This window comes from Gouania willdenowi, chromosome 12 (genome assembly GCF_900634775.1).
Source record: "Gouania willdenowi chromosome 12, fGouWil2.1, whole genome shotgun sequence".
Taxonomy (NCBI): domain Eukaryota; kingdom Metazoa; phylum Chordata; class Actinopteri; order Blenniiformes; family Gobiesocidae; genus Gouania; species Gouania willdenowi.
Genome location: NC_041055.1, coordinates 20,412,527 through 20,426,263, shown reverse-complemented (window position 1 = coordinate 20,426,263; position 13,737 = coordinate 20,412,527). Strand labels below are relative to the sequence as shown.

General features: G+C 40.0%; 1 protein-coding gene across 1 annotated transcript; it reads right to left on the bottom strand.

Moving 5' to 3' along the window:
• Positions 1–887: 887 nt before the first annotated feature.
• On the bottom strand, positions 888–12,828 carry slc20a1b (solute carrier family 20 member 1b). The gene is made up of 11 exons (XM_028462909.1): positions 12,541–12,828; positions 9,646–10,310; positions 9,327–9,467; positions 9,050–9,135; positions 8,837–8,933; positions 5,556–5,675; positions 4,739–5,002; positions 3,366–3,984; positions 3,093–3,278; positions 2,898–2,982; positions 888–2,291 (listed from the first exon to the last, which is right to left on the bottom strand). Exons 2-11 carry the CDS (start codon positions 9,992–9,994, stop codon positions 2,130–2,132), a joined length of 2,109 nt encoding a protein of 702 aa, XP_028318710.1. The 5' UTR covers positions 9,995–10,310; positions 12,541–12,828; the 3' UTR covers positions 888–2,129.
• Positions 12,829–13,737: the final 909 nt, after the last annotated feature.

The following is a 13,737-nucleotide window of genomic DNA, read 5'->3' as shown; positions in this document are numbered from 1 at the left end:
TACTATAACACAAAAACACCAATTTGGTCTGTTTAGAAAGACTTTTTATAAACTATTTAATTCTGCAGCAGTGGAAGCGAAAATAATCATTATGTCGTTTCCTCCACAGGAAACTAAACTCGTTAACTTCTGTTAAACCTGGATTTGAGAGGATTTTAAGAAAATTGTTGCTGTGATTCAAATACAATTGATGTTACCACACATGCTGGTTGGATTTAACTTTGGGAACATAACAGGTTTTAAACCCTCATTATGGTTCATGACTGACATTCTGAACACAAAAGTTCCAATTAAACTTTTTTTTTTTCCTGGTGGAGAGCAGACATGTTTGTTTCCAGAACAATATGTTCCATTCTAAAGCAAACCCAGACCATCATTGTTGGTTCAACGCAGAGAGGAAACTCATTTTCAGTGAATTCATGCCATAGAATGAGGCTTTAGTATATTCCTTGCTGTAAAGCACATGTCAAACTCAAGGCCCGAGGGCCAAGTTCGGCCTGCCAGAGCATCTAATCCGGCCCGCAAGAAAGATTTTGTTTAAAGTAAAAATTACAACAAAAACAGCACTTTGTCAATTATCTTATACATTTTAGATCAAATATTATAGGGGATTGCATTAATATATTATTTACATTTATATTAATCTATTTCTAAAAACTTGGAAAATTCTCGCAAATTGTGCCACAGATTTCTGGCAAATTTCGAGACAATTTGAGCAAAGTCAAGGAATTTTTAATAATTGCTTAACATTCAGGATTTTGATTGAATGTGTGCTTTTTCCTTCACACAAACGCATTTTTTTTTTCTGTCTGGCCCACTTGTGGCCCTTAAACTAAAATGAGTTTGACAACCTTGCTGTAAAGTAAACACACACACACGACAGTTTCCTGTATTTTTTTCTATTTTTATTGTCGTTTTTTCCATCCACAAACATGGAGTCATTTAAGTTGATTTGCATAAAAAAAGAAAACCAAACATCTTTGGTACCTAAATGGAAAATAAAACAGTTAAGGCAACTACAGCATCTATAGGTCAGAAATGCATTTAGTACTGCAACCAAATAACCACACACGTGGAATGCTAGGTTGTTTCTCTGTAATTGTTTCTCAATAAACAGAGACATCAGCTTTAACACCAAAACAGAATAAATAACTTCCAGTTTTAAATAGTTCTTCTCCCCTACATTCACAAACAGGAAGTGGGAAGGGAGAAAAAGCTTAATTCTAAAGCCTAGACTGCTGCAAATTGCAGGGAGGAAAACAAGACACGCTGGAAGTTGCGGGTGCATGGTGTTTCTCAAAAAAAGTAAAATACGAGGCTGAAGCAGGCCTAAAGCATTTAACCATCAATGATGATGCAATCAATCAAGTTTTTAAACGGGAGACTTCAGGTCTGGTCCGTGAGCATACAGTGCTTCCACAATTGGTCGTCCTGCAGTTACATTTCTGAGGTAAACAAGCACAGGCAGCTACATCAGTGCTGTTCATTATTGGTTAATTCAGAATAAAGCTCTGAACAGCAGAGAATTACCATACTTTGAAGGTTTTACTTTTTTTTAAAAAAAATTTAGTTTAAGTTCTGTAACCTATTTATTTAAACCAGTAGATGTTCACAACACATTTGAATGAAAATTTAATTGACTTCTTAAAAAAAAAAAAAGTCCCAAAACCCTCATTTTTCTCATCAGTACTGCTTTTGCATTTACAGCACTGGGAGTTTTAACTGCAGTTACATCTGTAAAATGCTAATACTGCATGTAAGTTTATTCCTGTCTAATGTATGAAAAGCAAATGCAAAATAGAAAAAAAGGAAGTTACAAAAGTATTGCAGTTGATGTGTTTTAATAAATGTACACAATGAAGTTTTTTTTTTTTTTTAAATTTGCCTGGTTTATTTCTACTGATTAAAAAACACCAAAAGAAACCCAACCAAACAGCAGATATGAGGTTGCTGAAAATTATACAGAACCATGGGCTTGGGCCATCACGTCCACTCAAACATTTTTGTTTTCTTCTCTTCCAAAGTTGTTTGCTTGAGGTAAGCGATAATATTTGGCTTTCCCACTTCTCCCTTCCTGGTGAAAGCTCAAGCGGTTTCCCTTCCATTCTCCTCACTGTGCTGCCGAATTCTCAGGGAATGAAGATGCCATAAATAAAGATGGCCATGATGGCAGCGCTGATCAGTCCAGAAATGGGTACTGTGACAAACCAGGCCAAGAAGATGTTTCTGAACAGGCGCCAGTCCACCGCTTTCCTTGAACGCAGCCATCCCACCGCCACCACAGAGCCCACCTGGAGAGAGTACTCGTCAGAAACTCTACATCCATTTCCTTCTAACTACCTTTCTGTGAGAATGTTGACAGCTCCAAGGCAAAACTGCTCATCTCTCCTTCACACTATTTACTGCAGTTTCCCTTAGACCATATGTGTCAAACTCAAGGCTCGGGGGATCAAATCCGGCCCGCCAGAGCATCCGATTCGGCCCCCAGGAGAAAGAAACTATTGTGTAAATTACCAAATAATTCAGTTGTAAATTGTTGTTGAAAGAACTAAATTTTTCCAAAATCCTGCAATTTTTCTCAAATAATTCCACAAAATATCCCCAAATTAAATAAAATTCGGTCAGAAAATAAATAACTTAAAGGACATTTAAGAATCTGTCACTTATTGATTAGATAATGTTGATGCCTTCCATACTTATACAAAATTTATAAATGGAAGTGCAAACTTGTGCACATTAATGTTAAAATTCCCTTTTTTCCTGCCTAAAACCTGCAGCCCACTTGCGATTGAACTTGTCCGTATTTAGCCCTTTAACTAAAATGAGTTTGACAACCCTGCCTTACACCATTTCCAGTATCCCAGTGGAGCTCATAAACCAGTGTTTGAGCAGCTTACCTTGCAGTGGGTGGTAGAAACAGGCAGGCCAATGTTAGAGGCAACCACTACAGTCAAGGCTGAGGCCAGTTCAATGCTGAAACCACTGCAGAGGAGGAAAAAAGAAATGACTCTCAGATGGAAACGTGAAATGCTACATTTAGACGAGTAATGGGAGGTTATTGTTTCGACCAGCCACCCCAGCACCGTTTGTACCTTGAAGGGGTGATGGGGGTCAGGTCCCTGCCCAGAGTCTGGATCACCCGGCGACCCCACACCCAGAGTCCAGCACAGATACCCACGCCTCCATACAGCAGCAGCCAGATGGGCGTCTGCTCAGTAGAAGACACGCTGCTTGATGTGTAGACCAACCACAAAGCTACCAAAGGGCCAATGGCATTGCTGTGGAGAGATGATTTCAGCAGTGATGAGCTAAGGTGAGAATCCATCCCATCAAGCTTGATAATAATGACATCATTCGTTACAAACCTGACGTCGTTTCCTCCGTGAGCAAAAGATCCGAAGCAGGCGGTGAGAATTTGTAGAAACTGAAATAGAGTTGAGACCTCTGGTTTGTCAGCGTCCAGCCCGTCTTCATCCAGAGAGCTCCGGCTACTGCCAGCGTCCTCTTTCCTTATCTCCACCACCACGTCGCCCTCCCCCAGGCCTTCAGGGGTCGTGTGCTCTGCTACAGCATTGCAGTAACTCGTGTAGCTGTCCATTCGGATGCGCTTTCTTTCCTGACTGCCTGACCCAGTACCCTTGTCACCCTCCTCTCCGCTGCGGAAGTCCCCATCTTTGTGCCTGAAGTCGCTGTGCATGCCTATGATGGCCATGGTGTAGGAGGTATAGCTGTTGTTGCGTCGGATTGGTCGGTCTCCGCCTTCACCCATGCAGTCGCCGACCTTTGCCAGGTGCAGTTTGTGCAACAGGTCTTTGTAGAGGCCCGAGTCTTTATGCACAGTGTGGTACTGGCTGTAACCGTTACTGGGAATCTGGGTCTGACGGTTGTTAAATTGAGCGTGGTGGTTGAACTGGACCTGGTTGGGAGGATTTTGGGCACCACTGCTCAGCTGGACATGGCCATTAGTTTGAACCTGTTTGGTACCTGCAGGATGGTAAAAGCAGGGGTCACCAATCTTTCTGAAACTGTGAGCTACTTCGTAGGTACTGTACAGTCTGAAGGGCTACCAGTTAGAAAAGCACTTCTCAAATACTACATTTTCATGGTCTCACTTTAATTAGAGGGTACGATAATAAGGAAGCCTAGCAATAACTTAAGGTAGAAAATGTGAAAGTTTCCACGTGCAACACTTTATTTCTCCTACCTCATGCAATTGTTTCATTTTCATTCAGAAAATGATTTTATTTTTCTAGCTTCTAACAAACAAATGTTAACTGATCATTTGTTAAATGTAACTTTTATGTAATTGTCATTTTACTCACATTAAAAAAAAAAAAAAAAAATACTACAATATACAGTATATATAACATACTACAATATACACCAAATCTGCAACACTTAAAAAACATTGTGACCAATGTTTTAGTGAAAATAAAAAAGATAATTTAATACTAAAACTTGATCAGGTGCAGCAGTATTTAACTCTACTAAGTACTAACTACATCCTTTATATGTATATATCTTAGGGAGTGAATTCTGGAAAATAAATCAGATTTTAGATGGAGGTCATTGGGGACTCGAGCTCCTGAAGGCCCCTCATATGGTCAATCTATTTAAATGCTTAATCACCAGGTTTGTGAACTGAATTACAAATGGTTTGCAGACAACAGTCACTTCCATTCCCTGCGACTGTGACAAATTTTCTGTCACGAGGAATGGAGCTCATTGGTATTCTCACCATCGTTTGCATCGCTGTCGTCAGTATCATCAGCGTCTCCGATGTTAAATGCCACCTTGCGTTCTCTGCCATTATCAGGCTCATCAGAAGCTCCGATGTCGAAGGACACGCGGCGCTCCTCGGGGGTGACCTGTGGCTGAGCATCAGCGTTTTGATCGACAGGCGGTGTGTCCGCCTCCTTAGCAGTCTGCTTTAGGATTGGACAGTGGGCCTCCTTCTTTTCCATGAGGGGGCTTTCAGAGGGGCTGGAAGACTTCATATCTCCTAGTAGGGGAGAAGTTGCAAGTGAGTGAGATCGTGCCTGGAGCGTTTCCAAACATTCACACGGTGCAGTTAACTCCTGGAACATTGTGTGCCTTTAAAAAAAAAAAAAAAAACTATCAAAAGCCTGGTCCCATAACTGATGAGCACCCCTGTTCACAGGATCAGATGAACAGGTTCATGAAGCACATATTTACACAACCACCAGCAGATTCACTTATGAAAAGAGATCGAATTTGACCAGGTTGACAGCTCACATGACATTTGTTTATGGTTCTTAAGTGAATAAGAAACTGAACACAAATATTTTCTATATCTATAATCAATGTTCCAGTTCTCCCATTAGGTGGAAAGTTACATCACCTGAACTAGAATAAGCTGGAGCCTCACACTGCAACAGTCATGTCAATACCTTAAGCCAACCTGGGCTTATTTTAGTCAGAGTTAAAACCCAATTAGTCAAGCACTATGACCCAAATAAAAAGCTTGTTGCTTAACAAAAAAGAAACGACAGACAAGTTACACTGATGGGAAATCCAAAATAAATGGGACTTACGTTCGATCTTCTTCTGTAGACGAGGGCAGACAATGAACCAGACAATAATGGCTGTCAGCACAGCACAGCCTAATGAAATAAGAAGGGTGCCCCACCATGGAATCTTGTCAAATCCAAGCACTGAAAGAGCCACACACAAGAACAAATAAAAAGAGCCAGTTTAAAAAATAAAAAAGAGCTCCTGTAGAGATACAACAGTCATATTACTTTCAATTTTATGCAAGCAAATACATTTTAATAAATGCATAGTTCACATGTCACAGATTGATTCACCTACATGGTCAAAGAAATGTAGATTTTACTATGAGATTAAATACTATTTATAGGTAGCATAGTAATGAAAAAAGGTTGGTTGAATCAGAAGTGGGAGCAGAGACAGCTGTACATACTTAGCGTAAATTATTTAATGCAATCAGTTCAGATGGATGTAAAATTAATTTCTAAAAAAAATGACTAATATCAGGATTTATTCAATGTTGAATGGCTATTTTATACATTTGAAAAAACAAAAAAGTCAATCCTCAAAATGGCATTTTGGACTTTATCTCCACTTTCATGGTGTGCAATGTTCCTAGTAGTTAATTCTGTGACGTGTGTGTATTAAACACTTGAAATGAACTGTCATGTAATGTGAACAGTCAACAGGTGAGAGAACATAAACATCACCATGATCCTTTTGCAATGAACGAGTTCCCTTAAAAGGAAACAAGTTTTGAGGTAGCTAAAGCAAAAATGACAGAGTCGCTCTATGGATCCCTTTGCTAGAGCAAAAAGTGCCGCCGCTTGCCAAGACTGCAGCAGAGGACTCGGTGGCACAATGCATGCTGGCAGAAGGCTGCATTTTAATATCCCAAGGGAGATACTTGTCTTTGTCACAGGCACAATACAAGTCAGCAAAAAGATTAATAAATAACAAACAAGAGCGTGAACCAGTAGTTTCCTGCAGTGACCTTGACCGTGCATTGATAACACTTCCACAAACTTAGGAATGTGAGCAAGTTTAAAATAAAGATAAAGAAATGAAGGTCAGGAATTTATGATAAGTGTCTCCAGTCCCAATGCAAGTTTGAGGGCAGAGTCTATACTATGCTACTCTTCAATGAGTCACGCTGCAGCATGAGACTGCGGTGCACCCAACCGGTGTTTGTCTAGTTATGCAATCCAAACTCCCTCACTCACTACCCTCTGGAAAAGGAAAAACCAGAAGGCGGATGTGCAACAGCTGAAGCCTGTCTACGACTGGAGCAAACTGGTTCATATGTGGCGAGACGGCCACAGGCAGGTGGGGTTCAGCTATACACAGAATCATAAAAAACACGACTAAAACAAACATCCATTAACGATATCGTAACAGATGACCAATGAAAATACCTTGAAGTCTTGTCACCACTACCACATAAAGTTTCGATTTCTACCACAACTGTGTAATGAATGGCGCCGCACAGGAAATTAAATTAAGACCGCGGTGGCCTTGCAAACCATTTCCTACTTCTTCAGTATTTCTTGACCATTGTTAGAAAAACAAAAGGATACATTTAACAACATGCACTTCAATGTTTAACAACAATTAAGAGTACATCTGTCACATGTGAAGAGCCTCATCAGTTCATTTTCATTTCAGTGTTAAACTACACAAGCACTTACCAAAGCATCATGAGGATTACGTGCCAACTGTATGAAGTTATCAGCCCTGAACATTCTCCAGTCACAATGAAAATAGTTTTCTTTTTGTGCTGGAGCTTGCACAATAGAAAATAATGTGTTCAGTGAGAGAAACCAACTCAACTGTGCATTTGTTTTTCAGGATGTAACTCGGGCAGAAAAATTCAGGTTTATCAATTGACACTGAAAGGAAGGGTCAGAATGTACTGTCAGTGTGACACACAGCTTTTCAAACACTAGCTGCTATGTGGCAAAGAGTCACTGTAAATATGGTCAGAAAGCAAGCAGTCAGTTATATAACGATTCAGAGGTGCCTGATTAATTGACGAAGCAATTACATTTGCATTAATAGTAATGGAATTTTAATGCAAGATTTTAAAAGCTGGGATTAGATTATGAATCTGTATTAGGGAAGATTCTCTTTTCACACTGATAACAGCTGAGTGATTTATAAGGAGTGAAGACACCAAGCCTCTTTTTGGAAGGATTCCCAGCTGAGCCACACATGTTTTTGCTTCATACTGCATTTACATTTGGTATGCTGATTTGGAGTCTCTGGCATCAGTGGGAACATCCATCTCATGACTGTGCCGTGAAATCCCTTGTGTCCAAACACACCAATGTGCAAGTGTGTAGATCAGGTGGACCACTGAGTCTAATTATAAAAAAGCAGACAATGTACTTGTGCTGCTGCGGATACAGCCGGTGCAGCATTAGTATTTGTACATCAGCAGTAATGAACTGCTGTCATCCTGTGTGCCAGAGGGGTCTGCATCATTAAGCGGCTGTCATGTGTCTGGCTGTGAGAGATAAACTCACAAACTACGACAAAATGATTAACATGTTATTTAAAACCACAAGGAAAAAAAGTCCATGGGGTGAAATGAGTCTGCAGGTATATATGAAAATAAAGTTTAGTTATTTAGGGGACTTAAGTGTGATTTTGCACCTTTTTGAGTGAGGGACCCATTTACAGGTCCTCAAGTACAGTGTGTTTGGACTGTGTTTTCACACCACTGTATGAAATGGGCCTGACTGAGTGGGCTTATGAGCTACGTTGGAGCAGCAAGAGATCTCCTCACTGTGTGTAAGCTGATGTGCAAGCACAACAGCTCGCCATATCTGGACAAATCTGGCATGTGGCAGCCAAATAATGGCCCCGGCCAGCTAACATCTTGAACTGTAAGGCCCTGTAGAGACAAGGAGGACAAAAGAGCAAAAGCAGCTCATTTAATAATGAGTTCCTCAAAGGCCACAACAACAAGCATTAAGAGCAAAAAAAAAAAAAAAAAAAAAAAAAAACTCTATAGGCAGCTGATGATTAAGAAACCAACACTACTTCTCTTTTCCTCCAACATGTCTGAAGGGCACAGTGACGTCAAGAGTTAAGTGAAATCCTATTTCCATCTCCCTGTTGTGCTCCACTCTAAAAACATCATTTCAGCTATGACCCACATAGAACCACAACCAGGAGAGCACCCAAAGCACGTTAAAATAAACATCTGTTCGGAAAACAGTAAACACAGTCTGGAATATGTATAGTCATTGGGCTGGCTGAGGAGTGGTTTATTTTAGTCTGTGGGCTGCCATAGAGAGCAGAGGGAAACAATGATACTCACTTGGAGCTCCAGTGAACATAATGGAAAAGAGATTGATCCCCATTGTTATGGCGTAGAAGACGGGCAGTGCCTTTAGTCCATTGGGCACGGGGTCTTTCTACAGGACAACAAAACATTTTCATCAATAACAATCTGGCCTTATGGCACATGTATACCTAAATATTCTAATTGGTTTCCAACCTCAAAAATAAAGTTTGGCAACAGCAGACTTACCTTCTGTAAAATGAACATTCGCACAAAGTAGAAAACGACCCCAGACATGATACCAGACAAAAGAGGACTCAAGAACCAGGAAGCAACTGAATGTGGGGAAACACAAAGAGAGAATTTATAGGGAAAACAAAACAGACTTTAGCACAAAATGTCAGCTTTATACCCCGAGCACTATCCTTTCTAATGTTCCTCCAAAAAACCACTTTGGTTAAAAATTGTGTGTTACGGTCTAAAATGTATCAAACATATGGACAATTCTCTGATGAGAGCGTCTTACCAATACGGAGGAGTTCGAACCACTTGACTCCCTGCTGGCCTTTGGCAACCAGCGAAAAGCCAATAGTAGCACCAACAATGCAGTGTGTTCCAGAGATGGGGAGCTTAAGAAAGGAGGCCGCCAGCTGCCACACAGCAGAACCTAAAAAGGGACATTCATGATCGCTGCGTTCAGAGCTCAGATACTCTTCACCAGAATTTGAAAATACTGCAGATATTTGATTAATTTGCACTAATTTTCTAGGATTTCAAGAATGGTGCATTTACTTTTTCTTCAAAAGTATAAAGGATTACAACTAGACTACAGTGCTGATACTTACCAAACATGGCACTGACTGATCCCGCCATCAAGACATGCTCAGAGCCATTGTACATGTTGACGTCGATAATACCCTTCCGGATGGTTTCGCTGACTTTGGCGCCAAGAAGAACTGAGCCAACTGTCTCAAACACTGTCGCTAAAATGCAGGCCTGTTTTAAAGTGACCACCCCAGAGCCCACCGCTGTTCCAAAGGAGTTTGCAACATCATTGGCGCCCACAGAAAAGGCCAAGACAAAGGCGATGATGAAGCCAACAATCAGTAGCCACATGTACTCTGTGAGAGCTGTGGTGGCCACAATCCCTGCTGTAGTGGCCAGTAATATCGTTGCTGCAGTCGTGGTAACCATGATTGTTGATTTCACAAACAGCCAAATCTAATACACTACTTGTGTAAAGAGAATATATTATAGAGGTAATCAATAAAATAAATAACTTTATCAGGCCCGCCTGATTTGACAGGCTTTCTGAGACTAAGCAGTGCAAACTTTTAAAAGGTTTCTCTGAAACTGACACTAGAGGACAATTGAGGTAAACCAGAGGTATGTGAAAGAGTTATTGTTATCCTGAAATTATACTAGATAAGCTGCAGTTTGGGAGCTGAGCTAACAGGCTACGTGAACAGGCCATTGTGCTACTGGGACTGCAGATGAGCAAGAGAACATCCTGAAAAGAAATGAGAGGAAAAAGTGTATTTTAGTAATTGGATAAGTTATATACTGTTCAGCACATCACTGTGAAACCATGAGCAAGGTACTTTACCCCAACTGCTCCCCAGGGTTAGGGTTAAATGCAGAGAATGTAATTTATGTATGTACATATTGAGTGGTTTATGCATTTTATATGAACTAAGATATGAGTCAAAAGACTGTGCACCTAAGAGATAAATACTGAATAAATGTGTGACATAATATTAACCCAAATGGCAGGAAAAATGTTCTAAAAATTGAATTTAAACTTCACTGGTAAAGAACATGTTTAACAGTATCGTCTCTTTTTGCCGTTTGCTCTATAGAATTAAAATACCACTTTAGAAATGTTTTAACATGTACCCACTTCATAATTTGGTGCACATTTACCTACCTAATAATTCCAGCAAGCTCATCTTTTTTTTTTTTTTTAAGGTTTCATTTACTCAGACAACTTTTTTCAGGAAACTCACTTTTGATCTCTTGACATGTTTCAACGGCCAACTATCAGTCATCCCCAGGAGGCATCTACTGATCGCTTTCATGAGTCCTTATAAATTATTTTTGGGTGTGGCCCAAAACCTGAGTGCCCTCATAAGGACACATGAAAGTGATCAGTAGATGTCAGAAAATCTATGTTCCTTAAAATTTGTCTGAATAATATAAAACGTAACATATTTATCTACTTAGATCCACTGATTGTTATTAGGTTTCATTTGTATTTAATTTACATAGTTGTGACAGAACTGCAAGACTTTTAATTTTACTTTGACACAAAATGTGATGTCAAATTGTAACATTTCTCCTGTTTGCGTGTGAGAGAGAAAACAAATATCTTGTAGGCTGTTTCACTGGAGACCCTAGACAAACCAGTTTTTCTATTCAAATTTGACTTTTTATTAATATTATGTGAGAAAAGTAAATAATCTGCAGCTGACCTAGTCATGTTAAAAATTACAAGAAATGTTCATAACAACAGAATGTAAGTGAAGACAACGCTACACTAAAAATGTTTTCAGACTCGAGAGAAAAAGGTCCATGAGGAAAACTTTCAAGTCTGTATTCTTGCTATTTTTTGTAGTGGATGCTTCTTAAAAAGACACTGGAATAAATGTTACACCCATCAGTGCTGCCTTTGTGTTTGCTCATTGGTTCATTATAGCCAACGGCAACACATAGCTATCGACTACAGAAGGTGTGGGAACAACATGGTAGTAATGAGACGTTTAAAAGACAGCAAAGTTAATGTAATCTTGTCTTCTTGTACACAATATGCACAACGGCAGTAAGTCAACTAATTACTAAAAATTATATCTATATAGATATTCTATAAAAGGTAAAAGTTAAAAATTACATTTAGTCTCAATGTGTGTGTTTTTTTATTTATTCATTTATTTGTTTTTAACACGACTGTATTACACACCGAGTAAATTCCTAAACCGGAAGAGGGAACCTAACCTCAATACTTTTCCTGTATACGCACACGGAAAACATTTATGGTAAATTATTTAATCGCCATTTTCCAGAGATTTAGTGCAATCTTTGGATACAAATCCCTGCTGTTATTGTTATTCGTTATCACAAGCCTACACTGGTAAAGGGCGTTGTGTGCTAACGGTGTGTCCTTCTCGTTGGAGGAGACGTCCTGCTACGTCTGCGCATGTCGTCATCCATTCATTGAACAGCCACGAGAGCCCGCGTGAGGACTGATCTTCCGCGCAAAGAAACGTCTGGACGAGTCCAGACTCGCCCGAAGCGTTCAATCTAACCGTCTTTAATGTCCGCTTATCCATGTTACAACATCATTTTGACGTTAAAGAGGGAGACGCCACCACCGGACCGGAAGTTAGACAGAATGGGGTAACACTAGTCACAGACACCTAACTATAGCCCACAGGGGGAGGGGGCTCATTGTAAAGATGAGTAATGTTGACAACAAATTAATCGATCACACAAATATCGACAGATTATGGTTTTTAACCAGTGTTAAGTTTCTGTAATTTTAACCTGTAATACAACAGTACATCTTATATCACCTCCTGTGCTATAATATATCCCCATTTTGTTTACAACAATGGCTTTACACTCAATACATCTTTAGCATTAGCTTAACTCTGACGTCAATGATGTCCAAAACACTTAATGATTAAAGAACACCGTCACTGGCATCGTTTGGGCTATTACTGTGAAATAAATAGACAACTTACCACGTTGCAGTTGTCAGTCAATTGAAGAATGGCGCTAGCTAGTCAGTAAGCTAATTAGCGCGCGCGCACACACACACAACCGGTAAAGACGATAGCGCGCGCTTAATTACAAAAAAAAATGCTCCTAAAAAATATATTCTAATTGGTAAACGGCTTCCGCAAGTTTGTAAGAGATGGAAATGTGTCAGAAGAGTGGATATCGAAGCTGTTAGATCCTGGCGCTCCGGATTGAATAGAAGCCAACTCGTCTCGAGCATGTGAGGGAGAGGAACTTGCTGGTGCCGGTTGAGAGGCTTCGCTTTTTTTTTTTATTGGATACACCCTTTACTAAAGCCCCGCCCCCGTCCCGCCCCGCCCCGCCCCCGGCTTCCCCTTTTGCGTTGCACGTGAACGCTGCGTGGACAAACACTAGACTTTCAATCATACTTACGAAGCACTAAAGGCTGAAGTTATCGTTGTGTTTGGTTCTTTTTTCCTTTCGTCGTGCAGACGCGGCCACCGTTCAATATTTGTCATCAAACTGTTTCCTGATGCACACATGCATACATTCAGTGTTGATTAATGAATAAAGTGTATATTTGTGTAGCGTTTTAGGGTTAAGATAAGGTTTAGGGTTAGATTGTAACCCTGTATCGCGACTATTTTTAGGGTTAGGGTAAGGTTTAGTTTATGGACCTAAACTGACCAATGACTGCCCTATCACGTGACCTAAACAGGCCAAATAGGGGCGCTGCGTACGGATAGAATGTAGATGTGTGGTAATGTAGAGACGGCAACCGTACGGATAGCCACTGCCATAAATGAAATGCACACAGTTTTTATAGGTGTTTTGATTCTTCTTGTACTTTTCATGTCTGCCTATGCCTGAGGTCTGTGGTTACATAATCCAACCACGGTGACACATACAGAACTACTCTGAAGCACTGAAAAACTTAGTTCATGTGTCATTTCAGAGCAGAAACCCTGTTTTGTTAATACATGTATATTTTGTTGTCATAGTTATTCAAAAACCGTGCGTATAATTAACGAAAACTAGTTAAGCTAATTTTCATACGGCGTTATACTGAGTTGTTTTACTGCACATTGTATTGGAACAGTATGTTTTAGTATGTTGTACTGAGCTTAAAAATGTAGCAACTGATAAATGTATGCTTTCTTAGCTGCATCAATGATTTATATTTTTGTAAACTGTGAACT

Excerpts from the sequence above, each read along its gene's own strand:
- slc20a1b (XM_028462909.1), bottom strand. The coding sequence starts at position 9,994 with ATGGTTACCACGACTGCAGCAACGATATTACTGGCCACTACAGCAGGG. Across the intron at positions 9,136-9,326 it reads GTTCGAACTCCTCCGTATTG|TTGCTTCCTGGTTCTTGAGT; the intron begins GTAAGACGCTCT and ends CCCCACATTCAG. Across the intron at positions 5,676-8,836 it reads TATGTTCACTGGAGCTCCAA|TGCTTGGATTTGACAAGATT; the intron begins GTGAGTATCATT and ends TGGCTCTTTCAG.